Source organism: Leopardus geoffroyi, chromosome D3, assembly GCF_018350155.1.
Source record: "Leopardus geoffroyi isolate Oge1 chromosome D3, O.geoffroyi_Oge1_pat1.0, whole genome shotgun sequence".
NCBI lineage: Eukaryota > Metazoa > Chordata > Mammalia > Carnivora > Felidae > Leopardus > Leopardus geoffroyi.
This window is the reverse complement of record NC_059339.1, coordinates 26,996,852-27,017,419: the sequence shown is the minus strand read 5'-3', so window position 1 is coordinate 27,017,419 and position 20,568 is coordinate 26,996,852. Positions and strand designations below refer to the sequence as shown.

General features: G+C 54.0%; 1 protein-coding gene across 1 annotated transcript; it reads left to right on the top strand.

Moving 5' to 3' along the window:
- Nucleotides 1–6,969: 6,969 nt before the first annotated feature.
- Nucleotides 6,970–16,567, top strand: CRYBB2 (crystallin beta B2). The gene is made up of 6 exons (XM_045457989.1): nt 6,970–7,076; nt 8,695–8,774; nt 11,975–12,093; nt 13,314–13,446; nt 14,612–14,754; nt 16,310–16,567. Exons 2-6 carry the CDS (start codon nt 8,721–8,723, stop codon nt 16,476–16,478), a joined length of 618 nt encoding a protein of 205 aa, XP_045313945.1. The 5' UTR covers nt 6,970–7,076; nt 8,695–8,720; the 3' UTR covers nt 16,479–16,567.
- Nucleotides 16,568–20,568: the final 4,001 nt, after the last annotated feature.

The following is a 20,568-nucleotide window of genomic DNA, read 5'->3' as shown; positions in this document are numbered from 1 at the left end:
GAGAGAGACAGTGGGCCTCTTATTTATTTACATAAATAAACAAGTAGATTTCGAATATAATGTTAGTAGTTAGCAAATGCTGTAGACAAGGAAGTGCAATATTATGATAGGAGGTAATGAGTGGGGTCAGAGAACTCTGCTCTGAGGAGGTGACACTGGAGTTGAGACTTGAATGAACCATGAGAACATTCTAGGCAGAGAAATAATGGGTGTGAAGGTCCCAAGCAGGAGTGTGGCTGGGTGATGGAGACATGGCAAAGACATGGCCAGTAGGTCTGGAAAGGCATAAGCAGTAGAGACGGGGAGTGGTCAGAGAGGGTGTGGGGCCAGGGCAGTTAGGGCTGCACAGACCCTTCTCTGAGGGAGGTGGGAGCCATGGAGAGTCTGAGCGAGGCAAGACACGATTTAACAGGATCACTCTAGCTGTGGCACAGAGGGTAGACCATGGGGCCAAGGGGGGCCAAGAGAACACCAGCCAGGATGCCCCTGGCTGAGCTCTGGTGGTGTGGCCTCCCTGACTCTGTCTTTTCCCTGCATCGGCAGCCCTGTGAACCTCCCAGAGGTCTCCTGAGAACCCATCCCACCTCCTACCTGTCACTGCTTGGAGCCTCAGTGCCTTCATCTGGCCAGAGGGGGGTGCTGTGGCAGTGCCGGGCATCCATGGGCGTTTCTGGCCCCAGTGAGAAGAGAAGGGAGTGTCCCCTCTGCCAGTCAGGTGACAGCTGGCTTCCTGCAGCCCCGGGGACCCGCCCTGGACCTTCCCACCTCCATGAACTAGCCCTGCATGTCTCCCTGACTTTGTTCCCCTGTTGTGGGAGCCCCTCCCAGCCACCTGCGGCCTGCCCATGGCTGATGCAGCTGGTATGTGGGAGGACTGAGGGGGCCTCGGGGAAGGCGCTGAAAAGAATACAGCAATTGTCAGTTACTTCTGCTTGCATGTTTAAAAAATATATATGCACAGCCGAGAAATCATCTTGAATTATTTTTTACTTTGGTGTGCAGGGGAGAGCTGGGTGGGGCGCCAGGCTCCGGGTGGAGGGTGAGGGCACCCAGCAACCAGGCAGACAAAAGGTGGGATGGCAGCACCCCCCTTGTCCCCCACATGCCCCCCAAGACCCGCCCCCTCGTCCCTCTCACGGACAGAGGCCTTGTTTTGCTTTATAAATGAGTCCTCGCTGAATGCCAGACGTCATCTGAATCACTGAGCCCTAAGAATGACCTCGACAGGCCAGCCCAGTTCTTCACCCCATTCCACAGATGAGGCAACCGAGGCTTAGAGAAGCAGCGTCACCTTCCTGGGGTCGCACATACCAGATGTGTCAGAGCTGAGGTCTGTTCTCTGTGTGCTGACTCTGGGACATCCTCCCCTGAGCCCCATACACTGCGACCTGTCCGTCAGGGGCAGGGACACACAGCAGAGGAAAAAAAAACACCAGCGGCAACAACAGTAATAAAAGCCACCACCCTCTTGTCTCCAACACCACGGGCTGAGCACATCGCCAAGGGCTTTACGGTATCATCTCTAACCTACTGATAGGAGACACCCATTCCCCGTGGGCAGAGAGAGAAACTGAGGCCCAGAGCGCTGAAGCAAATTGCCCCGGGTGCCAGAACTTCAGAGTGGTGGAATTAGGACTCAAGTTCACGTCTGCCTCCAACGCTGTCGGCTGTCCGTGCTGTGGCTGGCCAAACTGAAGCCCTTCCTGCTGCTGTAGCTGCTGGCTGGGGAGGTGGCTGCCATTTATTGAGCACCTACTGTGTTCTAGGCGTTGGGCCAGTCTGTGACTGGTCTCGGCTAACACCAAGAAGGCCCGTAACCAGCTCCCGGGTGAAGGGGTCAGAAGAGGGCTCGCAAGGAGGCTAACTCAGTGCTGGCTCAGTGGGTCCCTCCCTCCCTCAGCCTGGGCTCAACCCCAGGGTCTGGAGCAGGGGCTGACTCTAGAGGTGGGGTGCCGCCAGACCCCAATCCAAGGGGGAACCCAGGAGGTCACTGACTTCCAAGTGACTGTCCAGTGCTTCGGTCCCCCACTAATTGTGCCAAGGAGGACTTGCTTTTCCACCAAGTACACCAGGGCATTTTTCCTCTAAGGCATGCAATCCTCCTAAACGGCCCGGGAAGCTCAGAGAGGGAGAGCCGGCTGCCGGGGTCGCACAGCCAGGGAGGGACAGAGCCGAGATTTGACCCCAGGCTTGTCTAACTCCAAAAGGCTCAGACTCAAATCCTAGCTTGTGCAGGGACAGGACCCGAGAGGGACAGTGAGGTAAGAGTATCTCTCGGTGACAAGAGAGTGAGCCTGAAGGTCAAGAAATCACTTTGTTTAATGGAGAGGCAGGTGTAGTCAAATAACTCAGTAATGGGGGTTCATCCTAAGGACGCCAGGGCAAACAAGGAAATAAGGCAACCGGGCTGCGTGGTGAGAATCCGAGCTGCAAAAAGGGCTTCATGTGAAAAAGGGGAGCTGGGGGTGAGCGGGGCTCATGGAGGCAGGACTGGAACCCAAGGACTCTTGGGAGCTAGGCCACAGGCTCTGTGGGCATTCTCCTAGGGCCCCAGCACTGGCGAGCCTCAGCGAACCCATCACCCCCCAACTCCCCACTCCCTGGGGTCAGCTGCTCCTCTCTGCAGCCCTCAGTCTGGACGTCTTTCATCTGGTGAGGATGGTAGCAGGTGCCGTGCGCGTCCCCAGAGCCCTTAGAACTCACGATGTTGGGGCGCCTGGCTGGCTCAGTCGGTTAAACATCCGACTTAGGCTCGGGTCATGATCTCGTGGTTCGAGAGTTCGAGCCCCACATCGGGCTCTGTGCTGATGGCTCGGAGCCTGGAGCCTGCTTCGGATTCTGTGTCTCCCTCTCTCTCTGTCCCTCCCCCATTCATGCTCTCTCTCTCTCTCTCTCTCAAAAACAAATAAAACACTAAAAAACATTAAAAAAAAAAAAAAAAAAGAACTCACAATGTTGGTGTGCCCGGGGCAGCTGGGATTCTGGGGGAATTCACACCAACTAGGTGTTACGACCTGTGCAATGACTCATCCAGGGGTCAACACGAATCCGTGTACAGGTCCCCCAGCTCCCCGTCCTCAGGCGGGAACTTTGCCAAGCCGTCTTCCCCATTTTGTAAAGTCATGGGGCCCGTGGCAATATTGCCTGTGGATTGGGCATCATTGATCAATCACCTCTGGGCCAATCTGTGTGTGTGGCTGTCTGACGTTCAAGATAATTCCTTGTAGGCTTGTGAACATGTCAAACGCACGTTCAGTCCAATATTATCTTCCTACCCAAACTTGCCTTTTGAAATGCTTATGTATTTATTTTGTGAGACAGATAGAGAGCAAGTGGGGGAGGGGCAGGGAGACAGAGGGAGACAGAGAATCCCAAGCAGGCTCCCTGCTGTAATGCAGAGCCCGATGCGGGGCTCGACCTCACAAACCACAAGATCATGACCTGAGCTGAAATCAAGAGTCAGACACATAATCGACTGAGCCCCCCAGGCGCCCACCCCCCCAAACTTGTCATTTGTAAGTAGCACAAACACTTCAGATTCCTTTTGTACATCATCTGGTATAGCTGTGTCCAAACCTTTCATGTTGAAATACATATTATTACACATTTCATTTATTATTCCTTGATAATATAGTTAGGGCATTTTATTTTATTTTTTATTTTTTTTGGGGGGGGGACAGAGAGAGACAGAGCATGAACGGGGGAGGGTCAGAGAGAGAGGGAGACACAGAATCGGAAACAGGCTCCAGGCTCTGAGCCATCAGCCCAGAGCTAGTTAGGGCATTTTATTAGGCACTTATTCAGAAAGCATGTATGTAGGTGGGTTACAGTTTCAGTTTTATTCCAAGAAAGCGAAGGGGCTGTCACAAAATGACTGTCATGGGAAGCGAGTGTTGGTTTTGCTAGAGTTGAGAGCCTTTCAACTTGATGATCTCGGAGGTTCTTCTTCTAGCTCAGGGTCCTAAGTGTCTAAGGGTTAAATTGTATTTGGGGACACCAAGGCGTATCTTATTTGTAGCACGGTGAGGCATGTATCAGTCAGGCTATGCTGGGTAACAAACAGCCCCCAAGTCTTGGTGGTTTCACCATAATGGTTTATTCCTCATCCATGCCACATGTCTAATGCTTGTCTAATACAGGTCATTCACGGACCCTGCCTGACGGGGGCTCCACCCTCTTGCAACAATGTCATTTCAGGGCAATGGAAGAGAAAGCGCTGGAAAGCCTGACAGCAGCACTAAAATGACCAGGCACGTGAGACATCTCAGAATCCACTGGACAGAATGAATCACATTGGCTCCCACCCAATTTCAAGAAGACACCGTGGTGGCCTGCTCCCTGATACACCCCATCGGCTGCCTTCCCTTCCCTGCTGATACTCCCTGGGATGAGTCCTCAAACAAACTACCTACACTTGGACTCTTGTCTTAGGGTCTGTTTCTGGTAAAGCCCAAACGAAGACACCTTCACCCTTCTCTTTATCTCTTACTCGTTAATGAATTCGACTGGCCAACAAATATCTTCTGAGCGCCTACTATGTGCTTGGTCTAGGCAGGCCCTGGGGACATATGGACGTGACTGAACCCAGCTCTGATTGGGCTCATTGTCCAGAACAGCAGATGGCCCGGAACACACCCAAAGCCAAGTGCGCTGAGATGTCCCCTCTAGAGCTGTCAGAGGGAGCACAGCCCTGCTTGATTTCCGATTTCTGGCCTCCAGAACTCTGAGATGATACCCTTCGGGGGGATGGGCTTTTTGGACACAATTTTTAGTGTGGTAAAATATACATAACAAAAAACTTACTGTTTTAATCACTTTGAGTGTGCAGTTCACAGTGTTGTGCAACCCTCACCCTCCATTTCCAGGACTTCTTCATCTTTCCAAACTGAAACTCTGTGCCCATTGCACACCAACTCCCCGTCTCCCCGTCCCCCTGCCCCTGGCCCCACTGTTCTACTTTCTGTCTCTATAAAGTTCGCTACCCCAGGAGTCTCACGTAAGTGGAATCATGTGGTATTTGTCATTTTGTGACTTATGTCACTTAGCATCATGTCCTTACAGTTCATCCATGCTGTAGCACGGGTCAGAATTTCCTTTTTTCTTTTTTTAAGCGTATTTTTTTATTTTGAGAGGTGGGAGGGGGAGGGGCAGAGAGAGAGGGAGAGAGAGGATCTCAAGCAGGTTCTGCGCTCCCAGCATAGAGCTGGACCCGAGGCTCAGACTCACGAACCGCGAGATCATGACCTGAGCCGAAACCAAGAGGTGGGCACTGAACCGACTGAGCCACTCAGGTGCCCCAGAATCTTCTTCCTTTATGAGGCTGATTTATGTTCCATTTTATGGATGTTTTGTTTATCTATTCATCGATCGATGAACATTTGCATTATTTCCCCCTTTGGGCAACTGTGAATAATACTGCTATAAACATGGGTGTGCAAGTATCTGTTCAAGGCCCTGCTTACAATCCTTTGGACTATGTATCCATAAGTGGAATTGCTGAGTGATATAGAAATTTTACTGGTAATTTTTTTTAGCTTTTATTTTATTTATTTATAAGAGGGAGAGAGAGAGAGAGAGCAGGGGAGGGGCAGAGAGAGGGAGAGAGAGAATCCCAAGCAGGCTCTGAGCTGTCAGCACGGAGCCCGACGTGGGGCTCAATCCCTCAAACCCTGAGATCATGACCTGAGCCAAAATCAAGAGTCGATGTTTAACGGACAGAGCCACCCAGGCGCCCCTCTACTGGTAAGTTTCTGAGGACCCGCCATACTGTTTCCACACAGGCTGCGCTATTCTACACCCCAGATTCCTGTCGTCTTAAGCTGCCTTAGCAAAGCTTCCTAGGCCCGTGTCAGGCCGTGGACTGGGTGGGTACCACGGTGAACCACGCAGACAATGGCTCTGCCCTCATGATGCCTACCTTCTGATAGGAAAGATGGCAAATAAACGAGTTGCGCAATCGTCAGGCGGTGAGAAGGGCTACAGACAGAAACAGCATGGCTGGGTGTGAGTGTGTGTGTGTGTGTGTGTGTGTGTGTGAGTGTGTGTGTGTGTGTGTTGGGGCCGTGGAAGGTGGGGGACGGCAAGTCTTGCTCCAGCCTGGTTTCCGAGCCCCAGTGCTATTCCCGGTCTCCTGCCTGATCTGGGATTCGGTCGAGACGCAGGCTGGCTGCAAAGGAGCCATGCACACTGGAGGCACGTGAATAAAGGCCAGGTGCCCGGGGGCAGCGGTGGAGGCCACAGCAGCGATCTGAGAGGTTTCTCCAAACCTCAGGGGCCTAGGGTCCTAAGAGCACCCGCTGAAGAACAGCAGGTGTTGGGACAACGCAGGGTATTCAGGGTGAAGTTCACTCTCCCCGGCCTGCAGGATCAGGCCCCCTGCCCCCCTGGAGCTATCTCAACCTGCCTCCGAGTCTTTTAATGGCACGCCAGCTCCTGCACATGGCCCCTTTCTGTTTGGAACTCCCTTCCCCGTCTGGTTTCCCAAGCTAACTTACCCTCGTCCCCGAGGACTCTGTCTCTTCCTGGGAGCTCTCCTGGATGGTCCAGACTGGGGTCGGTCCCCTCCCTGACGCTACTCACCTCGCCCGAAACGGAGCTTGGCACTATGTGCCAGATAAATATTTGTTGAATGAATGAGTGGATGGATGGGTGGACGGACGGATGCTGGACGCTGGCAAATCGCCGTCCCCCTTCCCTTGTTTTCTTCCCAGGGCCACTGAGATTTGCCTCTGTCTGCCTTCCCCCAGGGCTCGGCTGACCACACCGGTGAACCCGGCGTGCCCCCGGTCCTGGCAGCCGGACGGCTGATGCATGCAAAGTGGACATCCCCTTGCCCAGCCGCCTGACCACCCTGGCGCGGCCGAATCCAAAAACTAATGACATTATTGTGCAGAGACACAATGTCTGTGGGCATTTGCTGACCCGGGCTTTGGTGTGGGCTTAACCCAGCATTCTCGTCCTGCTTTCTGTGGGGACGCAGCGATCACCCGTCTCGGCACTGGCACTCCTGGGGAAGGTATAAATGCCACCTCCTGCCGGCTAGGCTTCACGGGAGCTCTCGGAGGCTGGCGTCACTGGTAAGAATGCCTCTCTCGCTTGCCTTGCCTTTTTCTCTCATCCTTATCCCCTGTTGGAAAGTGTGGGAGACCTGGGTTCCAATCCAGGTGCCACCCCCTTTCTGACAGGGGGACCTTGGGCAACGACTTCACTGCCGTAAGCCTCAGCCTTCTCTTCTGTTAAATGGGGAGAGGGGTCGTCAAACCTCCTTTGTCAGAGGTGACACAGGCGCCTGGTCCGGCACGGTGCCTGGCACACAGGCTCCTCTATTAATGTCAACCAGTCCATCAGCGTCCTTGCGTCGCTAGTGACTGGGGGGGAGAATCCGAGGGTTTGTTAGTGGAAGGAATCAAACCAGCAAAGGCCCAGCATCGTTTCGAAGGTGGTGAGCCAGTGCTCCCCAAATCCGCAGACATTCCCGGGCACCTGCTACGTGTCCAGACTTGGGGAGCGCTTAGTGGCCAGGAAGCAGCTGGGGATCTCTGAGAGCTTCCAGCGACAGGTGATTCCACAGCCACTAAAGCTTGGTGGAAATGACCCTCATGATGCCATAACTGCTGCCATTTACAGAATGCCGGCTGTATCCCGGACCCGCTGCCCGGGGGTCAAGTCGTCACAACCTGTTCACAGATATCGTCGGGCGCCATGACTGTCCCCACTTTGCAGAACAGGAAATTGAGGCCCACCTTGGCAGCACCCGAGTTGACCTGATTGAGCTTAACCTTTAGTGCGAGGCGGTCAACGACTGGGGGCTGCATGGCGGGGCCTCTGGCCGTGTGACAGGTGCACAGGGCTGGTTACTTAGGAGAACAGAGCGGGCTTGGCCCCCAAGCTGCTTATTTGCAGTTCTTCTCTGTGGGGGACGTCCTGGCCTGGGCTCGAGTGTGGAAGGGGCTTCTGGAAGGCTGGGCGTCTTCTCTGGAGAAGGAGTTCAGGTGTCTCCTGTTCACTGGAAACACGCAGGCTGGGGTCACTGCTCCTCCTGCGGGAAAGGGGAAGAGAGTGCCAACTTTCCAGACGTTCTGGAAAACGTTTTCTGACGTTCTCACCAGGGAAGAAATCTTCCCTGCTGCTGCCTATCACAGTGCCTGAGTTTCTACCATTATGCTCATTTCTTCGCCTTCTCGTAGCATGAGTCCATCACAGATATGGGCGAGTGGGGGAAGGTCAGCAGCAGAGGGGCATTCTGGGTACTGGGTGCCCGGGGGGAGGGGGTCTTGAGGACAAAATCGGGGTGAGGGCTTGGGGTTACAGGAGACTTTGCGAGTGGGGTTTGTGGCCCGCACTTTGTTTTTGATCGGGAACTTTCTGCACGATATGGATGGGGCTGCATTCTGCGTGGCTCCCTTTGTCTGGAGCTGAATGACGGGGACCCACCTGGGGCCCCACTTGAAGCCCCAGTTTATCACCGCTTTCTTAGCAGACCTCGATTTCCCCTCCGGAGCAGTCCTGGGCACCAAGAAATGAAGCTAAGGATGGGAAGTCAGACAGCCACTTGTGGACCCTGCTGCTCTGGAACATCCTGAGACAGGGATACCAGAAGGCTCGAGGGCCGGAGTGGAGGGGCCCCGAGGCACCCAGGGGAGAAAGCAGAGGGCCCAGAGAGGTCCTCACTGCCGCTTCCCACATATCTTCCAGGTCTTTCCTGCACAGGACCACCCACCATGGCCTCAGACCACCAGACCCAAGCGGGCAAGCCACAGCCCCTCAACCCCAAGGTGGGTACGATGCAGGGGAGGGTGGGGGGGCACGCAGAACTCCTCCTCCAGACTCAGTTTCCCTTCTGTAAAGTCCAAGTGGGTGTCCTCCTTCCTGAAGCTCCTGCTCTCTGCCCCTGCCCCTCTCTGGGCTCCAGTCCCCCCCACTTGCACAAGGGGGCACTGATTCTGACGCCCCCCCTCCCGCCCCGCCCCTGCCCCAGCCCCTGCACCAGCCCACGGCCGGCCAGGATTCCTGACACCAGCTTCCAGCTCTGGAGACTTACGTTTCTCTGCCTCACCCCATACCCCGTACCCCATTGCCCACAGGGGCTCCCCAGAGCTGGGGCGGACCCACAGTCCCGTGCGAGAGGGGGCTTGTGAACCGAAGGTGAGGTGGGATTCCTGACCTGCTGTGTGACTCGGGCCAGTCACTTGACCTCTCTGAGCCTCAGTTCCCACCTTTGTAAATTGGGGAGAATCGGAATCACGGTGCAAGGTGGGTGTGAAGAGGCAAAGGACACCAGCTCGGCCTGGCCTGCGGTGTCCAGCTAAGACCAGCTATCACTGACTGCTTTGCCCCCTCATCCTTCTTGCCCTCCTAGGGTCCAATGAGGGGGGACTCATCATACCCAGTCTGCACCCAAACCTCTACCAGCCACCATTCCCCTGACTGCCTCTGCCGGGCTCCCTCCCATGGTCCCCTGCTTCAGGGACCCTGGGCAAGGGGTCCACCCAGGCACTGCCCTTTTGTCTGACATGTGGCTTCTCCGGCCAGGGAAGCTTGAGTTCAGAGAGTCGGGATGAATGAGGAAAGGAGGTGTTAGCTTGAGGCGGTCAGGGAGGCCTCTCTGAGGAGGCGACACGGGAGGGGAGACCCGGGTCACCGGCCACGTGAGTCGGGGTGGGGGTCAGGGAGAACATTCCAGGCAGAGGACACAGCGAGCGCAAAGGCCCAGAGGTGAGACCGAGCTGCATGAGTCTGAGGAGGAGCACGAAGGCCTGTGCAAGCCGTTTAGAGCTGCGCTGGCCCACAGACGTAGAAATCGAGCCCCCATGCCATTTAGCATTTCCCGTAGCCACGGTAAGAAGGTACAAAGGAGCCAGGGAAATTAGTTTGCGTATTCTATTTTATTAAACGCAATAGGCCCTAACGTATAATCAATAGAAAAACTATGAGAAAGCCCTTTGGCACTCTTTCTTGACTATCCTAAACCTTCAAAATCTGATGTGTCACCTTCTGTGACAGTGCGTCTTCATTGGGACGGCCTGAGTGCGTCCCTCAGACTTAGGAGGCCAATGAATGGCTGCAGCACTGGCCTGCACACATTTGTTTATTTATAATGTTTATTTTATTTATTTATTTATTTATTTAAAAAAAAATTTTTTTTTCAACGTTTATTTATTTTTGGGACAGAGAGAGACAGAGCATGAATGGGGGAGGGGCAGAGAGAGAGGGAGACACAGAATCGGAAACAGGCTCCAGACTCTGAGCCGTCAGCCCAGAGCCCGACGCGGGGCTCGAACTCACGGACCGCGAGATCATGACCTGGCTGAAGTCGGACGCTTAACCGACTGCGCCACCCAGGCGCCCCTATAATGTTTATTTTTGAGTGAGAGAGTGCGTGAGCAGGGAAGGGGCAGGAAGAGAGAGAGACAGAGAGAGAGAGAGAGATAGAGACAGAGACAGGATCCCCGACGCGGGGCTCGAACTCATGAACCGCGAGATCATGACGTGAGCCGAAGTCGAACGTTTCACCGACGGTGAGCCACCCCGGCGCCCCCGGACAGCGCGCATTTAAAGGATTAGATATCGCGTAAAATGTCAGCATCCGTGTGTGGATACATAGCAAGAACGGTCACGGTGACAATACTGAGCTTCCGGGCCGTCTGGGGCCGTTCGAATACACGGAGAGGCTGACCTCCCTGGTCCTCCTCCTTGTCTCCCAGGCCAGGGTGATGATACATTGGCTCCTAATGTCCCTGCTCCTGCTTCTTCTCGGTAACCCTGCAGAGTGCTCAGCCTCTCCCATTTTACAGACGGGCCAGCTGAGGCGCGAAGCAACCCAGTTGCTTGCTGGGTTGCCCAGCTGGAGACGCAACAGGGGTGACATCAGAGCCCGTGTCTCCTGACCCTTCCGTGGTCGAGTCAGTGACCATAAAGGCCGAACTGAGCCCATGGAATTTGTCTCTGAGCCCCACCGGGCCTCCCTGCCCTGCCTTTATCTAGCTAATCCCCGGCCTGGGAGAGAGGGACGTGTTTACACAGCCAGTGCTGACCATGTAGATTGTGCGGCTGCCCTTCCCAGGAGCCTGCTGCCCTGAGCCCGCCTCTCCACCCGGGGCGGGGTGGGGGCTGCTCCCTGGGGACGTGTGGCTGCAAACACGCTCTGGAATCGTGCAAGGTGGCGGCTGCGAGGCCATGGTGGGGTAGGGGGGGCGCCTTCATCTTGCAGAGATTGTGCCTCCCTCATGGGGAGCCTGCTGGCCCCCTTCCCGGGCTGATGAGAGCCCCCTTAAGGAGGGAAGGCCCCCTAAGAAGTGTCCCGGGGGAGGAGACCTGCAGAGCCCGTGGGGGCTTAAAGAAAAGGCACAGGTATGCGGGGTCTTAGGGGCCAAACGGGGTCAGGTGTGTTGGTGGTGCCGGCCCGGCTGTAGCAGGAGCAGGAGACAGCCCTACCTCTCCCGGGAGCTCGTTAGGGATGCAGAATCTGGGGCCTCACCCCCAAGACGTGCTGCCCCGGAAACCGCATTTTGTCAAGGTCCCAGGTGCCTTGTGAGCGCGTTGGCTCGCAAAGCGCTGCCCTTAACGGAAACGGCACCAGACAAACTTGGACTCCAGTTTCCACTCTGCCACTTGCCTGCCTGGGATCCGCAGGTTGTCCCTTCGTTCTCAGGGTTCTGCCTCCCCCCACACAGAGCAGATACTGCGAGCTCACCGTTGTGCTTCTCTGAGCCCTTCCAGCAACCCCGTGAGGTAGGCGCTGTCACTTCCCGTTTTACAGATGGGGCAGCCGAGGCTCAGCGAGGTGAAATACGGGCTCAGGAAGGTCTCACAGCTGGCAGGTGCCAGGACTGTCTGGCTTTCGCGTTGGGTCTGTGACTCCCGAAAGTGGAGCCCGTCAGGATCCCTCGAGGCTCCCTGAGCCCCCTCCCCGCCCCCAATGCCCTGCTTCGGTCCTCCGCATCGTGACGGGTCCCACCCTCTCCTCCGGTCACAGATCATCATCTTTGAGCAAGAGAACTTCCAGGGCCACTCGCACGAGCTCAGCGGGCCCTGCCCCAACCTGAAGGAGACCGGCGTGGAGAAGGCAGGCTCCGTCCTGGTGCAGGCTGGACCGTACGTACCTGGGTGGGGTGCAGGAGGGGGGCTCGCCCGGTGGGAGCTGCCAGGGTGAGGCATATGGAGCTGGGGGGAACTGCCCTCCCCCCACTGTGCTCTTAGACCCTGAAATTTGGGGCAGCCTATGGAGAGAGTTTGTGCTTTGGGGTCACAGAGAACTGGATTCAAATCCCAGCTCGATCACTTTCAGGCTGTGTGACCTTGGACCAAGAACTTCCCTCTCTGAGGCTTGGCTTCCTCCTCCGTAGGATAAGAGGAACCACGCTGAGGGGGAAGGAAAAGAACTCATAGGCAAATCCTGACACGGAGGCCAGGCACCTCCTCGAAGTGGGGAGATAAACACAGTCTCTCTCACGGGCACAGCTGCCCGTCTGTGGCTCCTGGAGCATCTGCACTCTCCTGGGCGGTTTAAAGCTAGATGTCCCAGCTCTGCTTTCACTGTGCCCTTCCCAGATTCTGGCCACGCTGGATGTCAGCAGATTCACCGGCACACTTGGGGGCCGGCAGCCTTGGGTCCCTGACCCCGGAGAGGAGGGCTGGTAGGATCTGATTCTGCCCTGCTCAGATCACAGAGCTAAACACAGCCTGCAGGGGACTCTCTCTGTGGGTCCTTGACCACTCCTTCTCTGCAAGAGCCTCAGGAATCGGGGGTGGCCACTGGTGACCCAAGAGGTCAGTGATTCTGGAGGGGTTGGGGGTCTTACGTGACCCACACCCCAACTCAGGGTTCTCAGGGGATTCTGCAGAGTTCAACAAATGCTACTCAAGTCAGGATCTGCCAGAAGAATGGCCCTGCCAGGTTGCCCTTATCCAACACGCTCTGGGCGTCTGTGCGCCCCAGGAGCACATCTTCCTGGGCGAGGGAGGTTTTGACCATTTAAGCACTGCATCTGATTCTCAGTTGCCCACCCCCACTTTTTTTTTTTTTTCGCATTTGGATAGAAGAATTTCTCAAACGGACTTTATACTCCCCTGCTGTCTTTTTCAAAATCTAACTTTTGGTATTTTTATTAATGACCGTTTACTGTTCAAAATTAAGTTCTGGATCGCTGAGGTGATTCTGCTCTTGGACTGGCGGTGTCTGGATTTTGATGGGTGAGCTGGGCAAGTGTGAGCCACCCCCCCCCCCCACCCAGGGGGCTCGAGAGACTAAGCCAGGGTCCTGCCAGAGGAAGCCTGGGGTGGCTCGACCTCCCCTCTCTCTGTCTCCACTGCAGCTGGGTGGGCTACGAACAAGCCAACTGCAAGGGTGAGCAGTTTGTGTTCGAGAAGGGCGAGTACCCCCGCTGGGACTCATGGACCAGCAGTCGGAGGACGGACTCCCTCAGCTCCCTGAGGCCCATCAAAGTGGTGAGCCTCCCGTCACTTCTTGCTTCTTCTCTCTGCTGCTTGTGGCCAGGGCTTTAGGGACCAGGAGGGGGCCTTTGCCTCCAGCATCGTGACCCCTTCTAATGTGCAGGGTGTGCTTCCTGGCTGTGTGACCTGCTAGAAGCCGTTCGCCTCCCTGGGCCTCAGTTTTCCCATCTGTAAAATGGGGATATTTGACTCTGCGGCCCTGAGATTCCCACATGCCCAGCCTGAGAGTTGCCACATTGCACAACCCCAGGGGGCTCCATTCACAAGACCTCAAAATGCTCTGGTGGGGGTGCCGCTCACATTCTATTCTGTACAGACGGTGCTTTCAGGGGTTGGGAACGCATCACACAGCAATTGCGCAATAAACAGTTGCCATCGTAAACATGAAAAGAAATCCTGGGATTGGTGTGGAGGAAAAGGTAGTTCAGCTCCTGTTTGTAACTCGTGCCGGTGGGGCGTTCTGGTGCATTTCTGAACCTGATTCTTTACGAGAATGTGAGCTCTTAGGGAGGACAGCGGGCCCAGCAATGCTCACTTACACTCCCAAGCCTCCCCAGCACAGTCTAGTTCCCCCCAGAGCTTGATGGAAGGTAGGAGAACATTGCATCCCATGGACCCGGGTTCCTACCTTGGCTCTGGTGCTCCCAGCTGTGTGACCTTGGGCAAGCTGCTTTACCTCTCTGAGCCCCGGGTTTTCTCATCTGCCAGAGAGCATAAGAGTATTTAAAGGATTAAAGGGGATGACTAAGGAAAATGTCACAGGAACAGGAAGATGGGAAGAGATGTGGCGACGAAGGAAAGCCAAAACATGTCAAGTGCCTTTTCGGGGCACCACCAGCCTGTGTCCCTGTATGTGTCGATTGTGGCTGCCTTTTTTTTTTTTTTAAGCAGGCTGAGGCTATAGGGGGGGAACATGACCTATCAGAATTGAATGTGCCTTGAAGTGTCGACTCCAGAGTGTCGCGTGCAGATAGCCTGTGGGACCTCAACAAACGGCCGCTGTTTACCTGCAGTTACAATTGCACTCGTGTGGCAGGGGTACTGGGCAGAGGGCTGTAGATGGAGTGTGCTAATCCCAACACCGCAGCACGCGGATGGGGCCGGAAGGCCCTCCCTCGCTCCCCCTCCCGCGCTCACTCTCCCTGCTCCCTGTCAACAGGACAGCCAAGAGCACAAGATCATCCTCTATGAAAACCCCAACTTCACGGGGAAGAAGATGGAAATCATAGACGATGATGTGCCCAGCTTCCACGCCCACGGCTACCAGGAGAAGGTGTCGTCGGTGCGCGTGCAGAGTGGCACGTGAGTGCAGACCCAGCCCTGCTCACCCCGCCCGGGAGCCCAGACCCCGGGGTCCTAAGTCCCGCTCTGCCCCGAACCCTGCTAATCTTGCACACTCGCGACCTCAGTCTTCCCGCTGGAAAATGGGCGTGGAGATCGCGAGCTTGCGTGTGGCTTTCAGCCCTTGCCGTCCCCTCCAGATCTGCCTCTTGGGCAATACCCTACCTGGGGGAGGGGGGAAGGAGAGAAAGCTTGGCCTTAACCTCAGTCCCCAGGAGCAGGACCGTAAATGGTGGTGGGGGTATAGGAGAGGTCGGGATGAGTTGCGTGGTCTTAACAGGGCTACGGGGGGAGAAAGCCCAGCCCGTGCCGGCAAAATTAAACCCTCTGGGGGTTCACAGAGGGGCTACAGGCAGTGGGGTGCTGCAGGTGGTTGGTTCCAGCTTGCAAGAGCCGACTCTGAAGGTTTCAGAATATCTGTGAGCTGGTTGCTGAATCATCGGTGGCTCGAAACCAGCCGGGGTGGGAGTATTGACACCACAGACATTGGAAAGTGAGACACGCCAGGACCTTTCTCTACCCCCTCCCCCCTCAAGAGAGCTGGTTTGACCCAACACCGACTGGCTTTTCTGGGGTTCGTCAACCTCCGAAAATGGTGTGCACGGCTCTGCGTTCATAGTCCTTTTCGTTTGTGCGTTCACTCGTTACTCAAGTGCTGGAGTCCTGCCACGTGCCAGGCGTCACATTAAGTGCTCCGTGTGTCAGAGCAGCTTCAAGAGACCTGGCTTTTTCTTTGTGTAGCTAACAGTCTAGCTGGGGTCAACGGTTAACAATTTAAGAATCCACACAGATCTGGGCTCCTTCCTTGAGGAAGGGACTGTTGAGCTCAGATCCCAAGAAAGAGTAGGAAGTGCGGTGTGAAGACAGGAAGGACATTCCAGATAGAGAAGGGCATGTGCAAAGGCCCTGGGGTTGGAGGAGCCTGGTGAGTTGGAGGGACTCCCCAAAGGTTAAAGTGATGGGTGCGCAGAGATATAGTGCACAAGACCACGAGGGAGAACTGCAGGTATACGTAAGGGTTGGCCTGGCAGGTCCTTGTAGGCCAGGGCTTTGTGACATTTTGTGTGTGGGGCGGGGGGAGGGGGAGAAACTGTAACTTTCCTTAGGTGCTCAAAAGAGTGGAGGATCCCCCCTAAACGGTGCTGACTTCAAATGATGAAGGGATAATGGAGGGGCCCTGGGACCTAGCCTCCTCTCTCGTTTGGCCTTGCAGCCAGGCATGGGGTTGGGATGAGGGTGGACGGAGACAGTGAAGAGACCTGTGTTCTTGTAGGCTGAAGTGGGCTTGCGGTCACCTTTCCCTAGTAGCAGGCCTTCAGCCAAAAGTTGCTTTAGGAGATAGTGATCTCCCCACCAAGAGAAGGAAGCAAGCAGAGGCCGGAGGCCGGAGGCCGGAAGGGTGGCGTTCCTGCTCGACAATCAGGAAGTGTGGAATGAACGGGAAACCCACCCTTCCTCACGGCCTAAGGCTGCTCTCCTTCCCTCTCTCTTCGTCTGCTTCCCCTCCGCCCCGCAGGTGGGTCGGCTACCAGTACCCCGGCTACCGCGGGCTGCAGTACCTGCTGGAGAAGGGAGACTACAAAGACAGCGGTGACTTTGGGGCTCCCCACCCCCAGGTGCAGTCCGTGCGCCGCATCCGCGACATGCAGTGGCACCAACGGGGCGCCTTCCACCCCTCCAACTAGTGCCCCCCTGTTGCTCCTTCCCAGGGGCTAGGTCTGCTGCCCACAATCCCCCCGCACCCCCTGGCGAGTGAATAAAGTGTGACTTGCAATTTGTGCGTTGCATTGCCTTTCGTCTCCAGCGGGAGCTGGGTGCTGCGGGCGGGCGGGCGTGCCTGTGTGCGTGAGAGAGAGAGAGCGAGAGACCCCGAGACCGAGAGAACCAGAAAATGTCCGGGCTGGGGCATGACAGCAGAGCCTTCGCCGAGACTCACAACTCTGCAGCTACTTCGCTGCGTGGTCTTGGGCCTGTTGTCCAAACCCTCTGAGCCTCTGCCTCTTCGCCTGGTTCACCACCACCTTTGCTGCGTGAGCGGCTGGCTCGGCTGACCTCCTGGCTCCCTCCCACGTGGCTGCTGAGTTCCCTCAAGGTCGGGGTGCCGGTGAAGGTGGCTCCAGGCCTTAAAGGTGCATCCCCTGCCGGCCATCTCCCCATTAGCGTGTCATCCCCCTTGAGCCTGGCCCTTTCCTTCCATCCGCCAGAGGGACCCACAACCCAGCAATCCCTCCCGGTCCCGGAGAGAGGTCGTAATTACCTGTTTGTGCGTTTGTGTGCTCATTGGTCCCTCTGTTCGCTATTTGGATGGTTCGGTCTGGATTCTAACGGCTGTTCTGGAGCCCCGGCCAGTGACGGGGGCTCAGACACGTCATTCTACCTCTCAGCCCCTCCATGGGTCTACCTGGAAAGAATGGGGGAAGAAACAGTGCCTCCCTCACTGGGTCCAGTGAGGATGAAATGAGCTAACCCAGGCCCTCTCTGTATAAACGGGGATCATTTGCTGGCTGCCTGCAGTGCAAATGTCTGTTCCCAGGGCACAGATTCTCTTCACTTTGTATTTGGTCTCTTTTGTTTTAGTGTTTATATTTTTGAGAGAGAGAGAGAGAGAGAGAGAGAGAGAGAGACAGAGCACGAGCAGGGGAGGGGCAGAGAGAGGGAGACACAGAATCTGAAACAGGCTCCAGGCTCTGACTGTGAGCACAGAGCCCGACACGGGGCTCGAACTCACAGACCGCGAGATCATGACCTGAGCCGACGTTGGAAACTTAACCGACTGAGCCCCAGGCGCCCCTATTTGGTCTCTTTCGACGTAAGTGGTTTTAAATTTTGATGTAGCACAACATCCGTCTGTTCCTTTACGGTTTGTACTTTCTACGTTTTCTTTAAGAAATTCTTTCTCACCCCAGGTCACAAGTATATTTCTCAAGATATTTTTTTTTTTTCCTAAAAGTGTTCAAGTTGTGCTTTTCACATGGAAGTTCTCGATCCTTCTGGAGCCGATTTTTGTGTATGGCGTGTGGTAGGGACCTCATTTCTTTCTGGATCTCCCTTTTGTCCTGGAATCATTTTTGTTAAGAAGTCCATTTCCCCCCCAGTGGAGCAGATACTACCTTGTCACATATTTGATTGGCATGTGTGTATGGAGTCTATTGATGGGACCTCCCCTTTCTTTCGTTCTTTCTTTCTTTCTTTTCCTTGTCTTCTTTCTTTCTCTCTTCCTTCCTTCCTTCCTTCCTTTTCCTTCTTTTCTTTCTTTCTCTCTCTCTCTTTCTTCTTTCCTTTCTTTCCCTTCTTTTCTTTCTTCCTTTTCCTTCTTTTCTTTCTTTCTCTTTCTTTATTTCTTTCTTTCTTTCTTCCTTCCTTCCTTCCTTTTCCTTGTTTTCTTTCTTTCTCTTTCTTCCTTCTTCCTTTCTTTCCCTTCTTTTCTTTCTTTCTTTCCTTCTTTCTCCCTTTCTTTCTTTTCCTTGTTTTCTTTCTCTCTTTCCTTCTTTCTTTTCCTTGTTTTCTTTCTTTCCTTCTTTCTTTCCCTTGTTTTCTTTCCTTCTTTCTTCTCCTTGTTTTCTTTCTTTCTTTTTCTTTCTTCCTTCCTTTTCCTTTTCTTTCTTTCTTTTCCTTGTTTTCTCTTTCTTTCTTTCTTTCTTTGAGAAGGTGTGGAGGGAGGGAGGGAGGGAGGGAGACAGACAGAGAGAGAGGAGAGAGAGAATCTCAAGCAGGTTCTGTGCTGACTCAGGGCTTGATCCCACGAACAATGAGATCATGAACTGAGCCCAAATCAAGAGTTGGACACTCAACCAACTGAACCACCCAAGTGCCCCAATGGGGTCTCTTTTCTCTTCCTTTAGTCAATTTGTGTGTTCCTGTAGTTTGACCACATTGTGTCAGTAACTACTGCTTTGTAGTCATACATCTCGGGCCATTCTTCTTATTCGGAAATATTAAAAATTTTTTTAATGTTATTTATTTTTGAGAGAGAGAGAGAGCCCACGTGCATGTGAGCAGGGGAGGGGCATAGAGAGGGAGACACAGAATCTGAAGCAGGCTGCAGGTTCTGAGCCGTCAGCACAGAGCCTGATGTGGGGCTCGAACCCACGAGCCATGAGATCATGACCTGCCCGAAGCTGGATGCTCAACCGAGCCACCCAGGCGCCTGTTTCAGAAATATTTTAGATATTCTTGCCCTTGTATGCCTCCATGTAAAATCATCCCCTAAAATCTGGAAACATAGAAAACTTTGTTGAATGAGCTAATGAGTTCCCATGGAGGTGGGAACTAATCAGTGTTCAGCTAATGTTACTAGTTTCCATTTGCTCATTCATTCTTCAGTCAACCCATTTTCTTGAGTGTCTATTTTCTTCCTGGAACTGGGCAGCGTAGGGGATACAAGGTAAGTAAGACAGAACCCTTGCTCTCAGGAAGCTCCCACTCTGGAGAGATTGTAATAGTCAGGCAATAAAACCACAGGGATTAATATGGGTTGAATTGCCCCCCCCCCCAAAATTCACGTGTTGATGTCCTAACCCCTCAGGATCTCAGGATGTGACCTTATTTGGAAATATGGCTATTACAGATGTAAGTAGTTAGATTTAGATGAGGTCATGGTTTATATACCCAATGGAGTACTATGTGGCAATGAGAAAGAACGAAATATGGCCCTTTGTAGCAACGTGGATGGAACTGGAGAGTGTGATGCTAAGTGAAATAAGCCATACAGAGAAAGACAGATACCATGTTTTCACTCTTATGCGGATCCTGAGAAACTTAACAGGAACCCATGGGGGAGGGGAAGGGAAAAAAAAAGAGGTTAGAGTGGGAGAGAGACAAAGCATAAGAGACTCTTAAAAACTGAGAACAAACTGAGGGTTGATGGGGGGTGGGAGGGAGGGGAGGGTGGGGGGTGGATATTGAGGAGGGCACCTTTTGGGATGAGCACTGGGTGTTGTATGGAAACCAATTTGACAATAAATTTCATATATTTAAAAAAAAGATTTAGATGAGGTCATTTAAATGAGGTCATGGTGGATAGGGCGGATCCTTAATCCAATACAACGGGTGTCCTTATGAAAAGGGGGAGATTCGACACCAGAAACACACACGTGCATACATGGAGAACACCGTGTGGAGATGCAGGCAGAAATTGGGGTGATGCTGCAGAAGCCAAGCCACATCCAGACCACCTGGAAACCACCAGAATCTAAGAGAGAAGCATGGAACAGAGCCTCCCTCCCATGCCTCCAGGGGGAGCCAACGCTGCTGACACTTGACCTTGGACTGCCAGCATAAAGAACCGTGGAGAATAAATTTCTGTTGTTTAAACCACTCTGTTTGGGGTACTTTGTGATGGCATCCCTAGGACACTAATAATGGTGATGGCAAGAAGAAAGGGCCAAGGACACCAAGAGAAGGCAGGGGCGCTTCCTGGGGCATTAGACCTCCCAAAGAAGTGGGGAGGTTGAAAGAAGAGTTAGCTTTTTGCAGGTGAATCTTGGGGAGAACAGTTGTGGCAGAGGGAACAGAGTAGGTGAAGTCAGGGATGCAAGAAACAGCATGGTATGTTCCAGTGTTCTGGGTACAGTGGGCACTTCAGGGTGTGGGAACATTGAAGTTTGGCTAAGCAGAAAGTCCTGAAAGATTGGATGATGTTGGTGATGGTGATGATGATAATGTGTGTGGTAGGTGGCACCAAAAGGGTTCCCATTCGTCTGTTCCTACATGCCAACCGACCTAAACTTAGCGGTAAAACTCCCACAATCATTTGTTTTGCGCACATGTGTAATT